The sequence below is a fragment of the Lepidochelys olivacea genome (assembly GCF_965140295.1).
Source record: "Lepidochelys olivacea isolate rLepOli2 genome assembly, chromosome: 2".
NCBI lineage: Eukaryota > Metazoa > Chordata > Testudines > Cheloniidae > Lepidochelys > Lepidochelys olivacea.
The window spans coordinates 182268945-182296466 of NC_140412.1; the positions used below are offsets into that span (position 1 = coordinate 182268945).

General features: G+C 41.0%; 1 protein-coding gene across 2 annotated transcripts in view; it reads left to right on the forward strand.

The window, feature by feature from the left end:
• DPY19L1 (dpy-19 like C-mannosyltransferase 1) overlaps window positions 1-27522 on the forward strand; it is a 91611-nt gene that overhangs the window by 31818 nt on the left and 32271 nt on the right. The window contains exons 8-14 of one of the 2 annotated variants that reach the window (XM_084619551.1): window positions 3196-3253; window positions 10561-10652; window positions 14952-15051; window positions 16835-16912; window positions 22695-22781; window positions 24676-24735; window positions 27221-27301. In XM_084619551.1, the coding sequence (XP_084475677.1) occupies window positions 3196-3253; window positions 10561-10652; window positions 14952-15051; window positions 16835-16912; window positions 22695-22781; window positions 24676-24735; window positions 27221-27301 (556 nt within the window). The remainder of the gene's footprint in view (window positions 1-3195; window positions 3254-10560; window positions 10653-14951; window positions 15052-16834; window positions 16913-22694; window positions 22782-24675; window positions 24736-27220; window positions 27302-27522) is intronic. The other variant, XM_084619552.1, reaches the window with a different exon arrangement.

The window sequence follows — 27522 nt, forward strand, 5'->3', positions numbered from 1 at the left end:
CTGAGCCTTGTCGAGTTTCCCCCTGCCGCCCCCGCTCTGTGGAGATGGGGTATAGGAGCGGAGGGAGGGGGACACCCTGTCAATAGCACCCCTCTTACTATCCTCCTCTGCACAGCAAGCAGGAGGCTCCTTGGAGCAGTTCCAAGGTAGAGGGCAGGAGCAGCAGACGGCAGTGGGGGATGGGACAGCTGAACTGCCAGGCAATTGATAGCCTGCTGGGTAGCTGCTGCACAGGGAACTTAGGGGAGCTGATGTCCACTCTGGTTCCAAGCCCCCACCAGCTAGCTCCAACGGGCTGCTCTTTCTGCAAGCAGTGGACAAAGCAGGTGGCTGCCAAACAATGTTATAAGGGAGCATTGCACAACTTTAAACGAGCATGTTCTCTAATGGATCAGCAACGTAACAACTAAACAACATTAACCGGGACGACATTAAATGAGGAGTTACCGTACAGGTTTTCAGTTAGGTTTTCCTACAATCTGTCATTGCTGAGGAAAGATGTAATTTAGCTTATAGGCTGATGGTTTTCACATGACTCCACTCCCATAGAGCTCTGTGTGTAGTATATTCCATTTTGAAAAAATGTGAAAGAATGATGGGAAGGCTGCAAAGTCAAGCACTCAAAAGTTAGAAAATATCAGTTTTCATGTAGTCAGTGCAATCTTAATTCTGCCCCTTGTTCATTATGGCAATCTAATTACATCATGAGACCCCTGTCTCTTTCAAGGCACAGGATGTACTGTGCTTAGCAAAGGAGGCAGCTGTTAACGATTTATCTTTGTCCTCAACATTCAGTGTGTGGATCCCATGCCTTATTTACTTCACACCATCCAAATGCTGCAATGAATCTGACATCGATTTTTTTTCATGAACTTTTCTGTGGTGCCCATTAGCGTGGCCACCTGAGTGCCTCCTACACATTAATGAATTTATCATCTTAATACCTCTGAAGTAGGGGAAGTATTATCCCTCATTTTACAAATGGGAAAATGAGGCATGTGATGTCCTAGCAAGTGCCACTCATGAGGGCTGTTGTGAGTGAAATCCAAGCCTCTGCTGCTCTGGATTCTTAACAGGTGTTTCAGGCTTCCCTCAGTCTCAATAGGCTGCAGCCCTGTTTCCTCCTTTGGCTCCTCTGGCACATTTCCTGGGCACAGGCTCAGTCTGCTATGCTTTCATGGAAAGGGACCATCCCAGCTCATCTGCCCTAGACCCCCCAGGATGAATGCTGGCCCCTGAGATAACCCAGTTACTTAAACATACCTTTCTCCTAGGACTCAACCCAAAAGATGTGAAGCTTCTAGTTACATTTTAACTCTCAGGAACGTGCAGCAGTTGTGAAACAGTGAACACACACACATACACTGCACAGGGTGTAATACATTTATGCTCTTTACTTAATCATGTAAAGCACCAGAGAATACAGATCATACAAAATAATAAACATCTGAAACCACAATATTCCTCACTAGCTCTCCCTTCCTTTGTGAGCCCTTGGGGAACCATGCGGGTCCAGCAGGCTTTCTAGAAGGCCCCTCCACAGACTATCCATATGCATCAGCCTGCATTTCTCTTGTATACCCAGCCTGTGCAACCGTCCTCATTCCCCAGGCTTCCTCTTCCTGTCACGCTCTTTGTTCCTGTGTGTGTATGTTTAAACCCTTCCTGGTCATCTGGCCTGTTCTACTCCTGGTAAGTTTGCACTGCTTCTCCCTTCCCCTTCCCTTCTGAGGAGTCAGCTAACATGTTTTTTTCTAAGGGTGCAGCTTTCCCATTGTCCCAGGTGTTTGCACCTGAATAGGGTCATTGATAAGGCTAAGATTTAGTCATGGGTGGGTATATGTAGCAAAAGTCATGAACAGGTCACGGGCAATAAACAAAAATTCACAACCTGTGATCTGTCCATGACTTGTACTATATACCCCTGACTAAATCTTGGGTGCCCTGGAGAGGGGGCGCTGCAGGTCATCGGGGACAGGGGGCAGCCTAGGGGCACTGTGGGTGCTCAGCGGTGGCCCAGGGACACTGCAGATGCTCCGGGGTAGGGGGGCAGCCTGTGCTGGGGGGTGGGAGGGGAGGGAAGGGTGGCCTGAGACTGCCCCAGTAGTGGCTAGTCAGTCACACTGGTCACTGCAGAAATCATGGAGGTCCAGGAAAGCCACAGAATCCATGACTTCTGTGAATGACTCGCAGCCTTAGCCATTGAGTCCTAAGCACTCTTCATGGAATCTGTCTTGTGTGTACCTGCTGCAGGACCTGTCAGCAATGGTAGATCTACATACATATAGGTACTAATAATACATCAGTTTTTTGTAATAGAACTTCACAATATCAACCGGTTTCAGAGTAACAGCCGTGTTAGTCTGTATTCGCAAAAAGAAAAGGAGTACTTGTGGCACCTTAGAGACTAACCAGTTTATTTTGAGCATAAGCTTTCATGCATCCGATGAAGTGAGCTGTAGTTCACGAAAGCTTATGCTCAAATAAATTGGTTAGTCTCTAAGGTGCCCCAAGTACTCCTTTTCTTTTTACAATATCAACCAGAATTCATAAGTTGTACAGAGAGAGCCCCAATTCATCACAAGGCACAGATTCAGACCAAAATTTGCAAAAGTGTCCACCAACTTTGAGTGCCCATTTTTTGGGTGCCCAAACTCAGACACCTAGGACCTAATTTTTTTTTCCAGAGGTGCTGAGAATCTGCAGCTCCTATTGACATCAGCTGAAGTTGCAAATGCCCAGCAGTTCTGAAAAGCAGGCTCTGGCTGGATCAAGTTTTGGGCACTCAGAAAATGAGGAACACCTAATTAGTTGCTGCCTCTAAAAATGTTGGTCTAAGAGGGAAGCCTGCAGCAGAGCTAGGTAACCAGATTATTCCACTGGATGTATATTAAAGGAAAATTCAGATGAGTTCTGAAGGGAAGACATACAATACAAGGGTGCAGAAGAAGGGTGGACTGTTCTAAAACTAATATTGTTTGCCTATCTAGACTCTTAACTGGTTTACATTGTAATTCTCTCTTCTACCTCCTCCCCTCAAAATAAATAAATAAAAATGTCTGTCACAATGTCTGTTTAAAAGTGAAAGATTAAATATTCTGGGGTGTGGACAAATCTTGTGAATTTGGGTTTCAGAAGATATTACTTGAATATTATGAAATTCTGTTGCACTCACTTTTCTTTTTCTTTTCACAGTGGGAGCCGTCTAGGAGGCCTAGTTACGGTATCGTGCTACTTTTTCAATCATGGGGAGGTAGGTCTTTTAGACTTCGAAATTTTTGATTGTTTTAGACTAAATCAGGTGTGTGACTTTTCTCTTAAAAATAGAGAATGCCTGTAGTTTACATCTCAACATGTGCTTAAAGGTAAGAAAACGTTATTGAAAAGAAAAAAATGTAGTATTTTGAAAGTACCTGTGAATGTAAACTTTTTGTGGTATTTAAGATGCCATTATAGATAGAGCTTTTTCACTGAATTTCAGTTTTCATTTCCCATATACCTACGTGTGGATGAACTCTTAATAGAAATCCCCTACTTTAAACTCCTTCATTACGAAACATCAATCTCAGTAACTAATATTGTGCACTGATGTCATTTATCTTTCAGCTATCTATTTTTAATGAGGGAAGGTAGAACATATAAGAAATGTTGGAACCTACAAACATAAATACTATTTAGTCATTTCTTGTTTTCTTAGGTTGGCTTAGCATTCTTGGTTGGTTTTGTTCTACTAATGCCCTTAAACTGAATTTAGATGAACAGCATTCTTATTGTCTAATAATATAATCCAAGGTTTCAGGGTAGCAGCCGTGTTAGTCTGTATTCGCAAAAAGAAAAGGAGGACTTGTGGCACCTTAGAGACTAACCAATTTATTTGAGCATAAGCTTTCGTGAGCTACAGCTCACTTCATTGGATGCATAAAGTGAAAAGTACAGTGAGCAGATTTTATATATACACACAGACCATGAAAAAATATACATTGTAAGGAAAGTGATCACTGAAGATGAGCTATTACCAATATAATCCAAGTTTATTTGAATATAATTATGAGAGCTTTCCATCAAAGTGTAGTTGGTGGTTTTTATTTGAATAATAATCTTCTGGCTTCGCTTTTCTTCCCCTTAAATATAAAAGAGATGGTATTGGAAGTGGATTGTGGAGAAATGTAGTCTGATGTATGTGTCAGGTTGAGATTTTAATTGCACAAAAATCAGGAAATTAAAAACTGATTTCCATCTCCACCCAAGAAGTAAATTGGTTACTGTATATACACTGTATATTATGCATAACTCTGTATTCAGAAGACAATACTATGTGTGAAATCCTAGCCCCAGTGAAGTCAGTGGGAAAATTCCCATTGACGTCTCAGGGGCCAGGATTTCAAACTATGTTTGCATAGTTATTGTAGCTGTAAGAATGAAAACTGTAGCTTTGAACACCATCACTGGCGCTATTAAAATGTGTCCTTAATGTTGCATTAACTTTCTTGTGCCGAACATAGTTGTTTAATGTATATTTATACGGTTGTATTATTCTATAAGGCACTTAGACCACATTTTCAAAGGTATTTAGGTGCCTAAGGATGCAGGTAGGCACCTGGTAGAATTTTCAAAAGCATGTGAGTAGGTGAGGTGCCTCACCAGCATAGGTGCTTTTGAAAATTTCACTAGGAACCTGCATCTTTAGGTACCTTAACACCTTGGAAATGTGGCTTTGACCCCTCTGGTCAGTAGACATTTCACAAATAAATGTGTTCATTCTGATGTCTAGAATATTTATTTCTCCAATTTGTAAAACTGCACCTTTCAATCTCGAGGTGCATGTACAAACCTCTAAAAATCACACTATCACTGACGCAATGAGAGTGAGTTTGTTTGACAGCCACCACTGTTGCTCATCAGTATCCTTTCAGATACTTCTTCTAACAATCCCTCATAGTTTTAGAAAACACAATATATCTTTCTTAAGAAACACACAAATGGAGCAAGTTTTATATAGATTACAATATCATTTTAGTTTTTGAAAGTAGATAATGAATACTTAATAGATAATTCAGGTTCAGATAGCCACAGTTGAACTGTATTTTCTGTCAGTATACTGATGTTTAGTCTACTATAGCCTCTATCAGGCTACACATCATGTAGAAACTGTCTACGTCTATGCAGAAAAATAATGCTAAGCTTTTGAAAAAAGCTTTATTCCTTTAGAAAATAAACATGGGATTTTTTTTCCACCACTATTGTCATCTCTCTTGTGTTTTGAAAGAATAAATGATTTTAAGTGCCCTTTGGCTGTGTTTTCTGGTTTTTTACTGAGAAACGTGTGTTCTTCTTCGAGTGATTGCACGTAGATTGCTCAAAGCACAGTCACCAGAGATTTTTCCCTTAGTGGTATCCATCACGGCAGCTCAAGTGTCCTCTGGTGCCGTGCGCACATAGTGCAGGTATAAAGCGGCCAGCCAATCTTACGCCCCCTCAGATCCTTCTTACTGGCCATGACAATCGCTGGGACTATTCTTGCTTCGGCAAGCTTTCTCAGTGGTCTTCCTTTTCCTATAGTTGTAAATAGTCAGTTTTTAGTCAGTTTAGTGTAGTTTGTGTATCTCATTTAGTTAGCAGAGTTTGGTCTGTTACCTGGTGCCGAGGCATGTCTGGTCACTGGGCTTCAAGCCCTGTGCTTCCTGCAACAATGCTATATCTCCAACTGATTTGTACGCTACTTGCCTGAAGTGCTGGGGAGAGGCTCACATCAGGGACCACTGCCAGATCTGCTGGGACTTTGTCTCACACAAAGAAGGACCAGGAGGCCAGGGTGAAGTTTTTACTCATGGAGGCAGTGTTGAGACCTTCCTCCAAACTGAGGAAGTCAGATTTGGCACTGAGTACCTTTTTGAACCTGTGGGGGTTTCCCCTCAATTACCAGATTGTATTCAAGATCCTGCTATTTGGTGGCCTCCGAAAGAAGAGCACTACCTCCCCATCAGGCAATACCCAATCCAGACTTGGATGCTGAACCCAGTGCTGAGTTCCATGAACTGGTTCTGCAGGACCCTCCAATGTGGAAAGGGAGGAAGAGTGTCCTCAGCTGGTGCTGGCCGCCTCCTCCTCTGTGAGGCTGTCAGGAGCGGGCATGTCACCTCCCCAGGAAGACTATAGGGCTCACCAAGTGAAGGAGTCCTCCCATAATCTGGTTGACATTTTAGTGGTGGCAGGCCCATCAGAAGTAGCCCTGCCTCTTAATCAGGCCATTTTGGACCCTGTTAAAGCCTTGTGGCAGACTCCTGCTTCCCTTCCCCCCACATTAAAAAGAGCTGAATAGAATATTTGTGCCTGCCCATAGCTATGAGTTCTTGTGCACTCATCTTCCCCCTCCACACCCGGCTCCCTGGTGGTACCCGCTGCCAATGGAAGAGAAAGGCAGGGTCATCAAGGTACAACACCAAAAGCAAAGGACCCCAAGAAATTGGATTTATTTGGTAAGAAAGGTTTATTCTACTGGGGGGGGTTGCAGCTCTAGGATTGCAAACCAGGAGGCCTGCTGGCCAGATATGACTTCAAGATGTGCAACACATCTTGAAGAACAGCAGGTACGGAAGGTTAGTAATTGTTTTTTGCCTGACTTACCTTTGTGTCTTGTTGTTCAGATTGAATCTAGTTGCCATATGGCTCCATCCTGAGTTGAAATTAGTTTTGCCTTTTCCAGTTTGCTCAGCTGAGTTTGGTAAAGGTCTTTGAATATGTTCAACTACATTTAATTGCATTAGCGCTTCTTTAACTGCTTGATAATGGATGTCAGATCTTATTGAAACAGTCTTGGTTTTTAAGATTAATTAAAAACCTGAGGAGCTAAATGGCTAATACAATATCTTTCAAATGGAAGTTCAAAAATAATTATTCTCTGAAGATACCATTTGTGCAGGATTCTCACTTGTGTGGGACAGGCACAACTTCTCAAGTTCTAAAAATGTCTGATTCCTAAGGGTAGCAGACAGGTATAAATGTGCCGCACCCCACCATGCAAGTTAACCATTGTCCTTTGACTTTTCCAATTAGTTCCTTCTACAGAGGTGCACACAGACATTTTTCACATAGTTCATAAAAACAAACCCCTTTGTGTCTGCCCCATCCATGCCTCCCCACCACTCTTCTCCTGGCCAGCTCTCCTATGTGGGCACTCACCACATCTCCCTGTACTAGCAGGTCTTGAGGCTGTCACTAGTGAGTCCTGCAGGCAGAGCAGGGGGGACACAGCCGCTGGAAGTAGGACAAGGCTAAGCAGGCCCCTGGCGGGGGAGCCCTGATGCAGGAGCCAGCCCCATGGCTGTAGTGAGGAGGAGCAGTGCTGGTTGCTCAACTGCCCACTCAGTTTTGGCCCTGAGGCCCGTCTGTCATGATAGAGGAGCCATAGGTCAAACCTCAGTGGCACTGTGACCCCCATGCACCAGATTGCAATGCTGCTCACTCAGTATTGGTCCGATAGTCTGCCTCCCTGTCATGACAGGGGCTGCAGGGCCAAACCTGAGTGGGCATTGAGACAGCCAACACTGCTCCTTCTTGCTGCTGCAGTGGGCCTGGCTTCGGTGCCAGGGTTCCCCACTGGCACCTTGCCCAGCCGCACCTTCCAGCAGCCTGAGCCCTGGGTGCCCTGCCAATGGTATGCTCCGTGTGTGACATGCATACAACTGTGGGCATCACTGTCCTTGACCACAGATTAACACCGTTATAGCTTCAACAAAATGCTAAAGGAGTCACATACGTGTGTGTGTGGTGTCTGCGTGTTATATCAAATAACTTTTGGCATAAAATAAAATATGCTGCTTTGGGCTATCTTGAAAAAGAAACATTTACCTTACAGCGATATTACATTTCAAGCATTGGAAAATGGCATAACCCACGGTAAAGTCAATATAGCAATAAGGTAAATGCTCCCTTTTTTTGGTTGCTCATCCTATGTATCACTTTTTGCTTTTACAGCTTTTTTCCTTTTTCCTTTCTATATCTTGCAGGTTAGGTACATTTTAAGTGTGGCTGTACTCTGAAAAATAACTAAAAAATGAAAGCACTTAACAGTATTTGTGCTTTTAACATAATATCTACTTACTTCACCAAAAAATAAGCATTTACATGTTTGTGCTGCAGAGCCAATACAGCTGAGCATGAGCGTGATTCAGTTCCTGCTTGCAAATTGTTTACTAAGTTCCAGTTGATTACACCTGTTAAAAATCATTTGAAGACTAATGGGGTTATACAGATATTACTGAGGGTTTAATTTGAAGGTAATCTGGATGAATAGTTGTAAACTGGGGAAATAATTTGCTCTAAAGATCCTTTTTATTACTTTGGTGATACAAGAGTAAGAGAAAATCCAGGCTGACCCTGATCAGGAGTTGTTTGCATAGCTGACAGTTAAAATAAATAAAAGGGCGAGAAAAAAATAAATATGTCAATTGAACACATTTGATTTGGAAATTAAGGACAAACATGGAGCAGCACAGTATTGTGTTTAGTCACTATGCTGAGTGAAACTGCACTTTAAAATGTTTTTCTTTTCTTCATATCTTTTTTCAATAAACTGTTTCTTATTTTCTAGTTTTGCTTCCGTTTCAACAGCTTGTTCCTATCACTCCATCTGTGTGTGGTTCCTTTTTTCAGCTGATGTTTTAATATTTCATAATCATTTTCATTCCTTAAATCTGGGTTTTGTTCTCTTCCCTTGATTAAACCACTTCCTCTGTTTAAATTCTCTACCTCTCTCCTTCCTCCTTTGTACAGTATCTGTCCCTTGAACTCTGTGTCTTCCTGTCTTGCGTGTTAGCAGGGGACATCTAACAACTTAAATTTGTTCCTCCACATTCTGCCAAGTTTGAGCTGCCTTTGGGCTCGTACTCTGTTTCACTGTTTTCTCTGATATTGGGAATTGCTGCTGTGTGAGAGCACAGCATATTCAGCACTAATTGGCCTCTTAAGTATGATTGGAAAGTAATATGTCAAATTTAGGCGGGAGCTTAGGCCCTTGTTGGTTGTGATACACATACTCTTGCTGCAGATTAAATACTACCATAATCTGTGCAGTCTAATCAGTTATTAATCAAGACAGACATAGATGGGGGTAGAGAGAAAATATTGCTGATACCTAAGTTAACGTGAGAATAAAAGTCCATAGAAACCCTTTGATTGCTACCAGCAGTTCCTCAGTAAAAGTCTCGGTACTAGTAAAAGTCCAGCAAAGTCATTCCCCTTCCATTGCCACAGTAAATGCATACAAAGGAGAAATGTTTGTCTGTTCAAGATTACTTTTAAAAATGTTGGATGGGAAAATACATACCTGATAGGTTTAATTACCGACAGACAGCTTTCTTCTAGCTTTGCTTGTATATTTCATGTAGTTATTAAAAGGTTTTATATTTAGATACTGTATTGAATTTGTAGTACATCTTACAGCAGGTTCTTTTCAAACAAAATTTTCTCACACAGTTAAATTGCTTATGTATAGGAAGGAACATCTTTCAAAAGTTGAAGTAACGTGAAGCCTGTTGTGTATAATTGCACAATAACATTAATTTGAAATGGAAAAATGCTGCAAAGAAATATTCAAGTTATATGAAGTTTTAGTTAACTCCTGGGTGGAATTGAATGTTGAAAACCAAGGATCTCATTTCTGCAAATCCTTGTGTAGGACTGAGCCTAAAGGCTCAACCTAGCCCATATGTGGTGGCACAGCTACATGCTTTGCTACCCCAAAAGCATTCTGGGAAGAAATTGTGGTTCAATCACAATTGGTTTGCCTTCTCATCATTTGCTCAGCGATGTGGGGGAGTAATTTACAGCAGCCATGTAACAGGTACACTTAGTTTCAGCTGCTCAATGTTACTGGCTTGTGTGTTGGTGAACAGAGCCAAGTTTCTGTACATTCCACACAGCTGTTGGGTGCAGTGTCTCTGCTTTCTTCTCTCCATGCTTAAACCGCAGTGTGGGAGACCTAACAAAGGCACACAAGTGTGTTGGCTTTTCCCTCACGCTGCTCCCCTTATGTGTACTCTTATGTGTAACTGCATTTGCTAGTCACAATCTTGCTGTTTGAGTAGTCCTTATTCACATGCATAATTCATTGATTTCAGCGAAGACTGTTTTTGTAAATAAGGGATCGCAAGATAGGAGAACCTGTGCTACTTTGGCATCTTTGTTCTTGGTGGACAAAACTGCTCCCAAGCTGTCAGATTTTTGTTATTGCAAGAGTAAGATATTGTTCTTGCTTTAGTTCTCTCATGTCAAGAGGAGGAGCCAGTAGTAGTGGTTAAACCCCCCAAACCCTCTCCCCCAACCGTTAGAGACCCGAAGCTGCATCTTCACTCAAGCATGCATGCTCCTTCCTTCCATCTCTTGTGTTTTGTCTTGTGACACACTATTTTATTGACTTATGACTGAGTCTTCATCTAGTTTGTTTTTGTACTATTTCAGTTTCCGTAGTTGATCATTTTAAATCATAAATGCATTGCTTTGTGGGGAAAAAATGAAAATGTAGCAGAACATACTATGAACTAATTTAATTCTTATTTTCAGTGCACACGTGTGATGTGGACTCCACCCCTCCGTGAAAGTTTCTCATACCCATTCCTTGTGCTTCAGATGTTGCTTTTGACCTACATTCTCAGGTACCAAGTATCAGAGGGGTAGCCGTGTTAGTCTGTATCTACAAAAACAATGCGGAGTCTGGTGGCACCTTAAAGACTAACAGATTTATTTGGGCATAAGATTTTATGGGTATAAAAACCCACTTCTTCAGATGCACGGAGTGAAAATTACAGATACAGGCATAAATATATATTGGCACATGAAGAGAAGGGAATTACCTTACAAGTGGAGAACCAATGTTGAAGGCCAATTTAGTCAGGGTGGATGTAGTCCACTTCCAATAATTGATGAGGAGGACCCCACCACACCAGCCACACCATCAGAGGCTCATTCATTTGTACATCTACTAATGTGATATATGACATTGTGTGCCAGCAATGCCCCTCTGCCGTGTACATTGGCCAGATCAGACAGTCTCTACGTAAAAGGATGAATGGACACAAATCAGACATCAGGAATGGTAACATACACAAGCCAGTAGGAGGACACTTCAATCTCCCTAGACACTCAATAACAGATTTAAAAGTAGCCATACTTCAACAAAAAAAAACCCCTTCAAAACCAGATTTCAAAGAGAAACTGCTGAACTACAATTCATTTGCAAACTTAACACCATCAATTTGGGCTTGAATATGGACTGGGAATGGTTGGCTCACTATAAAAGCAATTTTCCCCCTCTTCATATTGACACCTCCTCATCAATTATTGGGAGTGGACTACATCCATCCTGACTAAGGGCTTGTCTACCTTGGCAATTTACAGCACTGAAACTTTCTCGCTGAGGGGTGTGAAAAAACAGTGAGGCAAGTTGCAGCGCTGCAAAGGGCCAATGTAGACAGTGCACCAGCACTGGGAGCCACACCTCGCGAGTGTGTGTGCGGTTTTTTTTAGAGCGCTGGGAGAGCTCTCTCCCAGTGCTGCACTGTGACCACACAAGGCATGTAAAGTGCTGCCAGTGTAGACTAGCCCTGCATTGGCCTTCAGCACTGGTTCTCCACTTGTAACTCCCTTCTCTTCATGTGCCAATATACATTTATGCCTGTATCTGTAATTTTCTCTCCATTCATCTGAAGAAGTGGGTTTTTTTTAACCCACGAAAGCTTATGCCCAAATAAATCTGTTAGTCTTTAAGGTGCCACCGGACTCCTCGTTATTCTCAGGTAGCTTCCAATTTATGTGTGGTTATTAAGAGTGAAGAGTTAAAAAACAGAATCCCTGAGACAGTGCATTCATTTATAGGCTATGGTCTTGTACGTACTAGTTTTTTCCCCTCAGACATTACCCATTATTGCCAACACTAATGGGTCTCCACCATTGGTAGCGGAGGTGATACTACTGGTGTAGGCCAGGCTCCCATGATCACAACATTTTTAACACTGGGCTAGTGGAGCTACATTGGTGTTAGCAACATTGGCAATGAAATAAACTCATAGCTTAGACACAGCCTTACTGTACAAACAAGAAATCATATATATGATTCTTTCAGTGATTGCCCTTGTCATTCCACACTAGATGTGTGGGCACCAGTGCATCAGAGTTGGATAACTTTTTCCCATAGCAATACCCTTTGTGGGGGCTCATGAGCCCGCCGTGTGCTTTTGCTAATCACAAGAGCATAAAGGGGCCGGGGGGGGGGCAGAGCTGCCCTGCCCCCCCCGCCTTCTCCGCCCATCATCAGTAGTCATAACAAGTCTGAATGCCTCACACTTCCCCTTTGTGCTTTAGAGACCTAAATTTCAGAACAAGTGGATAAAGTGAACAAGGAATTTAAGGTTTTTATAGTGAGGGTTGTTTGCCCACTCCTCTTCGGGGTCTGTGGTGGATGAAACAGACTCAGCGACTCGTGACAGCTATCACTATGCACCCTGTTTCATGGCTGCAGGTATCGAGCATACCAGCTGAAGTCCCACACCCTCTGAAGGTTCATATTTGTTTTGGGGAAAAGCAGAGGAAGCTCTGAACACTAAAAGATTCCAGGATAACCCTGAAATCAATTGGTATTTATACCCCTGCTATAATAAAGAAGCAGTTTTGGCCTCAGGCCCAGCAGAGGTATCCATACTACCCAGTGAGACAGCCCAAAAGCTCTAGAAGGCATTCTAGGTCTCAAAAGAAGAGACCCCTGTCTTCACCTCCTTCAACTTCTGCGACCTTCAGACAACTTTAAACTTCCAAGCAGTCTTTTTGATTCTTTGGTCGAGGGCAGCAAACCACTCCCAGAGATCTACTCTCCCTTTGGCAACAGGTTGTCCCACTTCCTAAATGCCTGGACCCACATTACATCAGATACCCTAAGCATGCTGGAACTGGGATATGCCCTGCAATTCATGAATATTCCTCCATTCCTCCTGCCCCCTCTCCTGACCCTTTTCACAGACCACTCTCACAAGGTTATACTAATTCACTAAAAGATGCTGACATCCGATTCCCCAGATGTACATGGGCAGTGGTTCCATTATGCAGCTCTCTAATCAAGTCCAGCAGAGTGGTTGTGACATCTATGCCCTTTAAGGCCTTCTATAGTGCTGCTCGGTCAACTGAATCAAATGCAGCCGTAAGGTTGACATACGCTATGTGCAGGGGTTTTTGAACTCATAGTGTATCTCTGACTACAAGCGGAGAGCTGGTGGCATCTAGTGTGGAACTGTTCCTCGTAAAGCCTGACTGTTGGGAGCAACACAGAGCAGGGGCTCCAAACGTGCCAGCAGAACATTTGCAAACACCTTCCCTGGCCTGGACGATAAAGTGATTGGCCTATAGCTCTTACATTCACTGCTCAGTCCCTTTTCCTTATAAAGTGAGATCACAATACTGTCCTTCCAGCTGGTTGGCAAGGTTCCAGTTCTCCACAACAGATGAAATATGGCCAGAAGATGGCTGTTCCATGAAACTTTAATTGGTGGTCCCTGTCACTCAGACAGAAATCCATGGGGGCATTTTGAAACTTTGACACTTTTTCATTATGAAATATTTATTTGGTGACTGAGGTAACTGAAAAATGGAGTCAGAGGACACCATGGGTCAGTACAAATTCAGGTGAGAGTATTAGAATGTTTCAACTAGATACAGTTATTGCCTCACCTGCCTCATAGCCTCATATATAGTTTTGTCCCCAATTGTCCTCTTGTGGAGGAGTGGAAACATGGCAGCCATTCGTGGGCTACAGGGCTCTGCTCTCAGGCATCACTGGCACCACAAAGGGGCATGTCTGTCGGAGAAGGAGTAGAAAACTTTCCTGCTGACTTGCAGCAGTTTGGGAAAACGGGCAACCATCCAAGAGTCTCAGAAACTTCCAAGGAAGGACATGTGGGTCAATTCACACAAGCGATTATAACTATAATCCTCCCAATAGATGAAATTAAAATTTTTTGTGACATTAGACCCCAATAGAAAGTCTGGCTGCAGCTGAGTTATCTAGTTTCTTTGCTGTCTTCTAGCAGATGGAACAGTTTAGTCTGAATGAGCTGGGCATTCTTCTCTTTTTAGCATTATATCCCATGGAAACAGTTTTCTTCTTTTATGGAACTGATTGTCCTTCTTTGGAAGTTCTTGAACCTCATAGGTGGCTGTCTCCGTTTTCCCAGACTGCTACAAATTGGCAAGAAAGTTTCTACTCCTTTTCCCATAGATATGCCTTTTTGTGATGCCAGTGACCCTTGAGTACAGAACCCTATATACTCCCAAATAATTGCCATATTTTCACTCCCCCATAGGTAGGTAGACAAGTGGAGATTAAATAATTATATATGGTGAGGTCAAATTCTGAACTCTTGTCCTCAAATACCATTGATATCCCTAGTGTTTATAATACGGTACTAGAAGTATTGCACAAAATATTTGTCTGTCACTTGAGTGGTGCATCATTCTGGCTGTCATGTTGTCAATGAGACTGAGACAGGCAGTCTGGGCATCTTTAGAGAAACTTGAAGAGTTGGAACACTTCATAAAGCCTGAAAGGAATTCTAAACGAAATACTGCAGTTTTGAGATGAATGTTGAGATGAATCATGACTTACTTAGTGGGGCCACTCAGCACATTTTTTGTTTACTTCAACTTCTACTTTTATTTCAAAAGGTGAGCTATGAAATAACGAGGGTCAGAATTAATTATTTTAATTGTTCTTATATTCTATATTCTTATGGAATTAATATAAAAGTTACTTAGACTGTTTTGTTCACAGTTGTCAATTTATATTGCAAGTCCAGTTACAAAGCAATTTTTAATTTTTTGATACTATTTTCTGCTGCTCTTTTGGATGAAATGCAAAGGCCTATTATAGTTTAACTTACTGGTATCTGTTCTATTTCTTTTTTCCCAAGGACTCCGAATATTAATAGAGGAAGCTTGATTGCACTGTGTGTTTCTAATGTCTTTTTCATGCTTCCCTGGCAGTTTGCTCAGTTTGTCCTTCTGACACAAGTAAGACCATTTTTATTGAATATCAGTGTATTAAACACACCTCTGTTCCTGTACACCGGACAATAGCTTAGTGTGTATGTAGCTTCAGAATAATAAGTTCAAGCTTTATAGTGGGACACTATACACAGTATGTTTAGACAAGTGTGTAGTTCATTGCAAAATTAGATTCAGGTAGAATCTTTACCTTATTTAGATAAATTGATTGCTTTGTACAGGCAAGTGAATTCATAGGACTTCTGATGTTTTTTAGCAACCATTGTCATTCTGTAGCACAGTAACCAAAATTAGATTTTATGTTCATTCTTAATATCTGTTCTCTAAACAGAGTCCAGAATTCAGAAGCCAGACTTCTCTTGCTCTCTGGTTCATATTGCACCATCACATTCACTGCTTGTCCTAACATCTCCAAAGTTATTTCAAAATTGTCTCCTTCTTGTCCCACAATCTTAACTGTGGGGTTTTCTCTCTAAGGTGATTGAAAGTATACCAGAATGTTTGTCCTTATTAGAACATAGGTCTGCCCCTTTTAAGCCCTTCCCAGATTTCTCTGCCTCCAGAGAAATAGAAATAGTCCAAATGTAGTTTTGCAAAACCATACGTGAAAACAAATATTTTTGTGATACTAAATCAAATATTTCAGTTACAAAAATTTTGTAGGCATGGAAATTCAAGTAATTTGCCTTTTAATCCAAGAAATGCATATATTAAGAAAAAACCCTCCATCGTTAGACCCAGAAAGTGAAATTAAAATGTTTAGTTTCACTGCCCAAATTGTTTGAAGTGTAAAAAGTAAAAATAAAAATATCTGAGTACAATAACTTATTAAAATTAAAAAAATATTTTAATAAACTAAGGTGATTAATACAAATAGGGAATTATTTTAAAATGTCTTGGAACATTTTTTTATGTTTAACATATATTCCAGCATTAATTTTATATGGATAGTGTTGACTTTTGGTGTACCTACTGCTACCAGGTACAGTAACTACTGTCTGAGAGCAGCAAAGAGCTCATCTGATTTAATTGGCTTCAGAGTAGCAGCCGTGTTAGTCTGTAGTCGCAAAAAGAAAAGGAGACCTTAGAGACTAGCAAATTTAAGTACTCCTGAGGGAATTCTGTGCCAAAAAAGAAAAATTCTGTGAACTATATTTTAAAACTCTGCCAGTTTTATATGTCAATAAATAAATGTGGAGACTCCAACATGGCAGTGGGAGCACAGGCCACTGGATGCACAGAAGACGGAGATCACCCTGGAGCAGTCCCATCCTCCCCACAGGACAGGGGAAGCAAAGAAATCTGTGGGGGGAATGAATTCTGCACCTATGCAGTGGCACAGAATTCCCCCAGGAGCATATAATGTAGTTTAAAAGAGTCTGTTAAATATATCTCTAGGCAGCACATACTTATCTTTATGCATTTGTATTAGAGAAAAATGTAAGCCCAGAAGTGCTAATTAGCACAAATTTAAAAAAAAAGTTCTGTAATCAGGGGCTTTTAAGAATATTTCAGTCAATAGAAGGTAGATAAGCACTTACCTCTGTTTAGGAAAAGTAAGGGCTTGAATTTCACAACACAAAGCATTGGTCATCATATCTAGCTTCCCCACTGAAAAATTACTCTATGTGTAGCTTCTAAGCGCAAGTGCTCTGATTACCTGATTCAAAGGGTTGCTGCAATTCATAAGCCATTAGCCATTAAAAGGAGCTACAGATGCTGAATAATGTATTTATGCTGTATGAATGTATACTTTTCAATTAGTTTAATCTTCTCTCTTTAATTCCAGATAGCCTCGTTATTTGCTGTGTATGTTGTTGGTTACATTGACTTTCTCAAGTTACAGAAGATACTTTGTGTACATATGGTAATACTTCCTTTTAAAAAATCTAGTCAAATCAGCTAGTCAAGAGAAGTTAGTTTTAGATATTTTGATTAGTTGTGTAGTGAGTATAAAGAGTTACTGTAAGTAAGACTAAGAGTGAAGGGAAAAAAGGAACAGAACCCTGTCCATATATAGACCTTGAGATGCACAAAAATGACATTTTAAAATACACCACTGAGTATTTTCTGCCTTTACTAATTGTGTATTGGAAAAAAAAGAAAAAATTACTGGTTTTAAAAGAATACTATCAAACTTGGTAGACCAACATTTTAATCTGTCGTAGAAGTAGATATTTTAGAGATGCCTTGCTAATAAATAAATCTTTTTATGATTTAGACAAATATGTAAATGTAAACCAAGTATTTTAAGATCTTAAATCATTAACAGTGCACGGATTTGTTTTCCCTTTAATGTAAAAGCTAAGTTCACTTCTGCTACAATATCATGGCCAGTTCAAAGATGTTAATTGGAACAAGTCATGAACAGGGCCGGATTAAAGCGGGGCTTTAGGGGCTGCATCCCAGGGCCTCTGACTAAGGGGGGGCTCCGCAAAAATATATCCATAGTGATATACAATTCAGTGGTCACCAGCCCGCCAATTGCGATCGTCTGGTTGATCCTGAAGCCTCTGCCAGTTGATGACGATCTCTGGGCCGCTAGAAGTCCGGTGGCACAGCAAGCTCAGGCAGGCTGCCTGCATGCCTTGGCCCCACACTGCTCTTGGAAGCAGCAAGCTGCTGGCACGTCTCTGTGGCCCCTCGTGGTGGTGGTGGGGAGGCTCTGCGCGCTGCCCCCGCCCACAGCACCGTCCCCGCAGCTCCCATTAGCGGGGATGGCACTTGCAGGTGCGTGCAGGGCATGGAGACAAGCTGTCCCCCTCCCCGCAGGGGTGCACCGCCCTGGACCCTGCATCCCCCTGAAGCTCAGGGCCCCCCAAAGCGTGGAGCCTGGGGTGGTTGCCCTGGTCTGTCCTATGGACAGGACAGCTCTACTTGGACCTGTTCTGGGCACCACCAAAAATTATACAAACCTGGCACCCATGGATATTGGTCATGCATTTACAGGTTTCTGTATTTGTGTATTTTGAGAAACATCTGCTACCACATTATTTTCTGGATTTTTCCATGGTGTTCAGGATCTTCCTGAAGAGTCTAATTGCTGTAATACGCTTCATTGTCTGGGCATACCAAAAGGACAGGATACACTTGATATGGATTTTAATCAGGCTGCAACTTTATTGTATAGAGATCTGGGACTACCAGGCAGATAAAGTGTACAGTGCAGGCAAATCGATGTTTATTCAAATCATTATCTGGGGCTTTCTCCAGCCCCACTTCATTTTCCATCCAGGTCCCTCCAGCCAACCCATGGTTTGGACCTTACTATCCACCCCCCTCACAGGAGGGTTAAGGTAGCTATGAGACCGGGGAGTGGGGGTTGGCTCCCTGTTGTACCAATCATAGGAGTCCCCAAACCTCCTTCCCCCGTTCTGTTCCTTTACCCAGCACCTTCTTATGAGTCCTTTACCAGGCCATTTATTTGGTCACTGGATGCCTTCCCTATGGAGTATCCGCACTGGACATCCACCACACACTTACAAAATAAGTTGCGTCATATAGCCTACCACCTTCTCTTATCAGAAAAGGTCATCCCTGACACCCACTCTGGGGAAGGCAAAAAAACCTCACTCGACCGAAGCCAATCTGGTGGTGCAGGAAAAATTCCTTCCCAGCCCCCCTTAAAAAGGAGTGACTAGCACAATGCCCACAGCAGGTCCTAACCCGACTTGAAATTTGCCTCCACTAGGGGAGGGAGGGTGGGTGCTGCCTTGCCTGCTGCATGGAAAAAAGGGGCTTCCCACGCCGGAGCTTGCACCTTTATGGCCTCAGACCTCACATTCCTGGGGGATGAGTCTGCACTGCGAAGCTGACCACCGTTCACCTTTTGTAGCAGTCTCGGACCGCCTCCACCCCCCCCCAGCCATAAAGCACAGCTGCCCTCCCTCGGCAAGCCCAGCCAACGTTTGCCCCGCTTTAAATGCGGTGCAGTCATTAAGACTTAAGAAATATCCTATTATGCATTGTTGAACAATATACTGGTTAGGAGGAGATTATTGAGAATCCAAAGATCTGTAGTTCACCTACTAGAAGAAACAACTTAATATAGGCTTATGATTATCTTTCCCCCATTGGTTCTTTCTGTCCTTCTCTTGAATTCTTTTCTCTCTTCCCAGGAATTGATTCTCAATCTCCATCCTCCACTTCTCCCCATTCCAATATGTGTTAGTACCTCCCCATCTCTTCTATAGATTTAATGCTTTACTTTGTTATGCCATCCAGTGGGTTTTAATTTATTCTTACAGATTCTTCCCTTGCTGATTATGGTCTCTCACAGTGGGTTCAACTGATTCTTAAGGAGTAGTCTCCTCATGGATTTTGTCCTTTTAACTTCTAATGGATTTTGGAAGCACATCCCCGGGCTATTCAATATCAGCTTCTGAGACATTGGCTGGGCCTGTGAATCCATATGTTTTTGTAAAATCCAGAGTAATTCTTGCCAGAACAGCATAGTTGACAGCTACAACTGAATAAAAAAAAATATTGGAGAAAACTATGATATGGTTAAGTATGCCTATAACCAAAGTGCTGCATCAAATTTTTGGTTTACCAGTTTTTATGGTGTTATTTATTTGAAATGTACAGCTTTCTGTATGACAGAAATATTAAGTTGTTGTTTGAGTAGTGTCCCTCTGGGTGCTTCAGTTCAGGTGCACATGCATCCTGTGCCTTTGATCAGAGATTTTTGGTTGTGTTGCTTGTCCGGCCTGCTCATGCACCCTACACATACTCCTGCCCCATACCCAGGTTATTTAGGGCTGTGTGGGCAAACAGCCTTCAGTTCCTTCTAGTGGTGCTGGAATTAGGGGTACTGCTACACCCCCTGCTTGAAGTAGTAATAAACACCAAATACATGGTTTCCATCAGCAGCACCCCCACTATAAAAATTGTTCCAGCATGCTTGGTTCCTTCTCAGGTGCCTTTGGCCAGAATTGGAATTTAGTGTGTTCTTGTTTTCTCTTTAGAGTTATTATAGTAAGTAGTAGTTTAGTTTATAGTAGTTTAGTAGTTTATAGTTATTGGAACTGTTGTTCTCATTTTCTTTCTCCCCTCCAAAAAAATTTTTTTTCTGGTTCTGAGGAGTCCAGTATTTTTTCTTGAATATGGGATGCTGGGCTACATGGGTTTTAAAAGGTGCCTCTCCTTTTGAGGAGCCATTCCTGTCAGTGAGGATTTTTTCCCTAAATTGCTAATGAGAATTGGACTCTCAAGTCTCCAACAAAATAGTCCTAGCTTTGAAACCTTTTGCCACTGCAGGCAACATGGAGTGCAGAAAATTCTGTTCCAGAGGAGGACTCAGGCATCTCCTAGAGATTGAGGATTTTCTCGTTACATAGACAAAGGGTCTTTCTCTGTGTCTCCACCAATTCCATTGCTTTTAAAAAGAAAAGGAGTACTTGTGGCACCTTAGAGACTAACAAATTTATTTGAGCTTAAGCTTTCGTGAGCTACAGCTGGTGAAGTGAGCTGTAGCTCACGAAAGCTTATGCTCAAATAAATTTGTTAGTCTCTAAGGTGCCACAAGTACTCCTTTTCTTTTGCGAATACAGACTAACACGGCTGCTACTCTGAAACCTGTCATTCCTTTTAAAGGTTCTCAACAAGATCAAGCACAACCAAGCCAGGGTCATTTTGATTATATCAACTTGTCAGACTCACCTTCTGCTCTCTGTGGCAACTCCCCATCGATTCTTGACTGTCTCAGGATGTGAGTCAAACACTTCACCCCAATCTGAACATTCTGCAACGCAAAGCATGGCTCCTCAATGGCTCTCAGGATTAGAGGCATCCTGTTCATTGGGAGTACAACATGTGCTGTTAAATAGCAGGGAGAAATCTACAAGACACACTTACTTCCAGAAATGAAGATGTCGTCATCTTTGGTGTAACCTCTGTTATTTTTCACCTGTCCAGTCATCTCTTTCCACAATCTTGGATTACCTATTGGAATTGAAAACATCAGGTCTCTGAATTCCATCAAGGTTCCCTTAGCATTAATAATAGCTTTCCACACACGTTTAGGTGGTTTCTTAATTTTCATACATCTGATCACAATGAGATTCTTAAAGTCTTACAAACCTTTTCCTGCAGATTAGTGATCCTAATCTGCTTTGGGATTTCAACCTTGTTTTTAACCATCCCATGAAACAGCCTTTTGAACTACTAGCTACATGCTCTGTTACATTTGTCCATGAAGACAAGTCTTTTTGGTGATCTTCACTTCTGCACAAAGGGTTGGAGAGATTGGGGCTCTAATGGCAGGTCCTCCATTGACTGTGTTCTCCAAGGAAAATGTATCATTACAACCCCCTGCAAAATTTTTACCTAAGGCGGCTTCTGTTTCATATTAACCAGACTGTTCACTTTCCAGTTCTCTTTCCTACGCTACATTAGTTTCCTGAGTAGAATATCTTCCATATGCTAGATGTTGAGAGGGCATTGGCCTTTTACTTGAACAGAACCAGAACATCCAAAAGTCCCCATGACTTTTTGTTTCTATTGAGGATAGGTCTGGGGAATACATTATCTCCCAAAGAGACTCTTTGGATGTATTATTGCATGTAATGGTTTGGTTGATGCTCAAACGCCCCTGCAAGTGACTGCATGTTCTATTTGATTGCAGTCTGTCTGTCTAGCCCTACTCAAGAATGTTCCAGTTGCTGAGAGATCTGCAAAGCTGCAACATGGAGTTCAGTGCATACTTTTTCCAGCCGTTATGCTTTGGTTCATGCTGCTAGATCAGATGCTGCAGTAGACAGTGCAGTTCTCTCTTCAGCGCTGAACTCTGTTCTAAACCTCCCGTCTCCTTGACCTAAGGAGTCACTTTGAAGTGGAGCACCCACAGGGACACAACTCAAGGAAAGAGCAGTTACTCACCTTATGCAGAAACTGGAGTTCAAGATTTGTCCCCCTTTGGGTGCTCCACTATCTGCCCTCCTTCCACTTTGCTTTGGAGTTCCCTATGTGGGGCTTTGCAGTAGAGAAGGAACTGAAGGTGGGTTACCTGTACGGTCCTATACAGCCTCTCTTCGAGGCATAAGCATGTTGAGTGCGCATGTGAAGGCCAAACAGGCACTGCTGCCAAAAATCTCTGATCAAAGGTACAGGGTGCATGCGCATCTGAAGTAGAGTACCGAAAGGAACACATATCACAAAGAACTCCAGTTATTGGACAAGGTGAGTAACCTCTCCTTTTTTTTCCTCCTCAAAATTTCTTTACTACTTTGTCCACAGGACTCTGAGAGTCTCTGACTATCAGCATATGTAAGTGATCTAGCAAAATAACTTGACAGAATGAATAAAACATCAGAAGAAGCTTTTAAGAAAATGAAAAAAGAATATAATAGGGGTTGAAATCTATTCTGTTGTTAAATCTTTTATTCCATGTTACTTGCATCATCATAGTTGTTCACATTTGCTACATTGTCATCATTTAAAATCTTTATTACTAACCTGTCTCAATACAGTTCTGTAAACTGGGTCTCTAGCTTAGAGAGTTGCTGCATAGTATGTAGATATTGATATATTTAAAGAAAACCATGGTATTGCTGTCAGTTATTAATTATTTTATTTATACTATATGTTGTATTTGAGAGAATTACTTGATGGTTTAGATATTCTGAGATTTTTGTATTTTCTTATTTCAGGCATCTCTTGCACTGTGTTTCGTTTTGATGTTTGGCAACTCAATGTTATTGACATCATATTATGCTGCCTCTTTAGCAGTTATCTGGGTAAGTTTTGGAAGAACTCATTTCAGATGCTTAGGAATGTACTTCTGCACTATTATCTATGGATTGGCGCATTAAATGGAGAATTGTAACTTCTCTAAATAGTTAGAAAAGATTATACTTCCATGAGATCGATAAGGTTAGTCTTGGGCAATGTTCCCTCTAATTTTTGACAGGCCGTGTGCGCAAAAAATTTCTTCTGGGCAAATTGTTGTGCTTCTGTGCAAATTTTTATGTGCGCGGTGTTTCACCGTATGTGCAGGGTTTAGGGTCTGTGTGCGCGTGCACAGCTTAGAGGAAACAGTGGTCTTGGGAGATGTTTGGGGAATGGGGAAGGGTTAATAAAGTCAGTAAAATGTTGACACATCAAAGCTTTGACACAAGAGAAACTGAACATGGACTTACGCTTTTTCATGTGTAAGGCTAGAACAATCACGTTTTACAAGGTACTAAAAGTTATTTATATGCTGGCAAATTTTGTAGAACATCTGACACAAGGTATACGTGATTAACTGATTGGACTTTAAAGTAAAAGCTGTGGCTTCTGTTTCTGTTTGAAGCTTAAGCAGTATTAAAAAAAAAATCTTAAAATGTATACTTTTTCCAAAACTGCAAATAGTACAGAACAGTATGACCAATAACAGAAGCAACAATAATCAGAAATTATGCGTCAATATGAAAACAGTCTTGGAAGGCCCACTCACTCAGGAACACTCTACAAGCATTATTTAAACCATTAAAGGTTTGCAAAAAGAAAAGGAGTACTTGTGGCACCTTAGAGACTAACCAATTTATTTGAGCTGTAGCTCACGAAAGCTTATGCTCAAATAAATTGGTTAGTCCAAGTACTCCTTTTCTTTTTGCGAATACAGACTAACACGGCTGTTACTCTGAAACCTGTCATTAAAGGTTTGCCATCCAGTATATTCCTCACCACTATTTTTTACAGAGAAAACTTACCTAAGCAAATCATGTACTTACGCCAGGAAGGAAGAAGACAAAATTATCAATCAAGGCTAGTAGGAGGACACTAAAGAGAGCCTATTTCCACCCCAGTCTCTCTTGATGTTCCATCCTGGAGGCATGGAGGGTAGCCCAATGTCTGTTTTTTTATTTTAACTTTTTGTCTCTTAGATCTTTTCTGAGAAAAAGGGATGCTGAGCCACCCCATGGCTCCTTTGTTAGCTAAAATGTCCTTAGTTACAAAAAAAAACTTTGTTGTTTAATCATTTGTAATGAAATCTTGATGTCATATGGCCATTAGTCTGGTGTAGAGTAGGCTTCTTACAGCTCTTCAGTTAATGCCCCATTTCTGATTTTTATTGCTCGTAACATCCACTGACGGTAAGAGTTCTTGCTATCATAAGATGGTGAAGAGGGTATACAAGAGGAAAATTTAGAACTTAGTAACAAATTTGTAACTTAGTAACAAAATGCAGGGAAACCTAGTGATTCTGTGTTTAGTAATGTTTTTCTGTCATTCTACCTCATCTTCCCTTGGGGATTCTTCGTGTACATTTTTTTATGCTGTAATTAGTAATTATTCCTTACTTTGAAGTTTCTTTTTGCTGGTGAAAATAGGCACGCTTTCTGTGCTTGTATTGCCTTTGATGTTTTTTCAAGAAAACCTGAAACTATATAAAATAGATTCTCGCCCGGAAGAGAGAAGAGTGGTTCTAATTCACTGTATGGAAACTGCAATAATAAGAGTATCAGTTCTTATGATATTCAGTCATGTGATCGACAGGTTACATGGGTTTGAACTATACTTTTTAAGGATGTTCATTTGGTGACATGTCAAGCTCTGTAGAAAAAATACATAGTTTTTTCATGCGTTACTAGAATATGATTGGAAATATCATAAAATAGGTGCATTAATTTTTAATTATTATTTTAGGGTATTCTTGAATTGAGTCCAAAATTGCTGAAAAGGAGTAGAAGAGAAGTCAGTTTATGGGTAAGGATTGATAATCCAATTGAATTTATCAGAAAAGAACTACCACTTATTGGTCAGCCAAATCAGGAAATTATCCATGTATTTCTAATGCAGTGAATATGTGAGAATTGATAGTTTGAAGTAATATTTTGAATATCAGTATCTCAAAGTTGACTAATATCCCACAAGGAAAACTGACACAAAAAGGAATAAAATGGATAAGTAATTTGACAAAATTGAACTAAAAGCTTTCACACTGTAAGAGTTGTTAGAAGTTAAAAATACAGGAATTTTCTAATTAGTTACAATATTTACAAAATCATAAGAATTGGACCACTTAAACTAGGTTTATCTCCAAGACAGAACTATGGAAGGAAATTGAAAAATAATCCAATATCTGATTAAAAGAGCAAATTGTATGCACTCTTACTTGAGAACTTCAGGGCAATACTGACAAAGTGATTTAGTTTGAGAAACAGATATGAACAGCAAATTTCTCCAGAGGATTGAAAGAATATGATGATAGTACAAGTTGACCATCATGGAGAGAATACCAGTGGAAAAGTATGATTAAATATTGGCTCCCACCAGAGTTGCAAAACAAAATGAACACAGTAAAATTCTGGAGGGGATACCATGATAAGGGGGATCATTTCCAAATCATAATCCTAATTTTAAAGGAAGCTAGTTAGATTAAAAAATAATGGATGTAAATTCCTTTTACTTTGAGGCTAGAAAAATGTCCCAATTTGTGGAAATTAAACAACTCTGTAATTAAACAACTCTATTTAATTTCTTATAACTGGAGCCAATAAATATGATGGGTTCTCCCAGGATGCCACCTGGAACTGGGGTACCACTGAGCCCCACTGACCCACCATCTGGGTGCTCTTTACACCGTATGGCTGTGACCAGCCTACCAAACTCTCTCCCAGGCTTCAGCACACATACAGGTAGGGGCACAACCAGCTGCAGTACATACAGACTGCTGTGATCAGCTCTGCATGGGGAGGCTACAGCTTAGGAGCTACTCAAGTGCCCACCCCCCTCTGAAGTGTAAACCCAAAATTATAGCGTCTTGTGCTGCACAGGGATCTGTAGAGCGTAAGCTCATGAAATTCGCCCTCTCCCTCAATGTGGAGAGGAAATATACAACAGCTTTTGCCCCAAGTTAAGACTTCCACACGCTGGTTTGTGATAAAGCAAAAACAAATTTATTAACTACAAAAGATAGATTTTAAGTGATTATAAGGGATAGCAAACAGATCAAAGCAGGTTACCTTGCAAATAAACAAAAACTCAATCTAAGCTTAACATACTAAAGAGGTTGGATATGAGTAGCAAATTCTCACCCTAAATGATGTTTCCAGGAGGTTGCAGAGATTCTTAAGGGGCCAGTTGCACTTGCTTCCAGCTTAAAAATCCCAGGTGTTTCTTTTTCAGGCTAAAAATTCCTTCAGCCTGGATCCAGCACTTCCCCCCAGTTCAGTCGTCGTTCCTTAGGTGTTTTCAGGAGTCATCTTTGGGCGGGGAGTCAGTGAAGAACCTCGATGATGTCACTCCCCTGCCTTAAATAGCTTTTGCATAGGGCAGGACCCCTTTGACTCCAAGCATCTTTCCCACACTAGTCAGTGGAAAAACACTGGTATTCCCAAGATGGAGTCCAGTACCAGGTGACCTGGCACATGATCCTGAAGGGTCCTAGCAGCCATGAGTCAGAGATTGTTTACAGCATCCTCAGGAGGGACTTCCTGTGGTAGATTAGCCTCTTCTAAGACCTATTGTTTTCTTCTAATGGCTCATCAACCTGAATGGGCCCTTCCCAGCCAGCTCTATGAAGAATATGGGATGCAGTGTCACAAATATATTTCACCCTTTTGCTTGAAAAAAGAAATACCATCTCTAGAAAGGTGATTAGCAAGAATAAAATAATTTTAAAAAATGGAAAGACATGCTACCTACATTAGATTAACTGAACTATTTCAGGAAAGGAACAAAATGGGATATATATCAATTTTTAAAATTACCATATGTATGCCTCAACTTGTAACTAGTCTGCCTCAGTTCTGCTGTTTTCCATTAGCTTGTTTTTATTCATCCTCTTTTAATACTTACACTGTTAACCATTATGTTAATTTTTTATTAAAAGGAGCTAAAAATAAGATTCTGGAAACCTCATTTCTGCTGACTGCACTCTTGCTGTGATACTGTTTCAATGCACTAGGAGAGAAGAGGAAGTCTTAACTGTAGTGCTTGGAGCAATGTGCATAAAGCAGTACTAGATCTTTCAGTTTCAATAGGAAAAGATTTAATATTACTACTGTGTTCTCTAATTATTGGAATGTACTTTGAGTTACAAATCAAACACTTCTTGTGATTGTCAGTTGCTTTATTCTTGACACTTTCCTAACACACGAGAGAACTTTTTCCACTAACTGTACAACTCCAGTATGCTTTTTTTCTTCTGTTGTCCTCCTTCGGTCTGAATGTATCCTTTATTTTGTAGGCCATTGAAGGATTTGCTTGGTTATTTGGGACAGTCACCTTGAAATATTTGACTTCTCGAATATTTGGAGTAGCTGATGATGTAAGTGCTGCTTTTTTTAATGTTAGTCATTGTTAAAGGTTTTATTTTAGACAGTTATGTTGCTTCATATCTTATTTAATCCTTTAAACGTTTTCTTCTTTTCTGAGAAATTAAATATTTAAACTGCACAATATTTAAGATGATCGCTAATTTATTATTCCATTTTCTTTTCTTCCTAAATGACATGGACTTAAACATTAAACCAAGCCAATAAATGAATG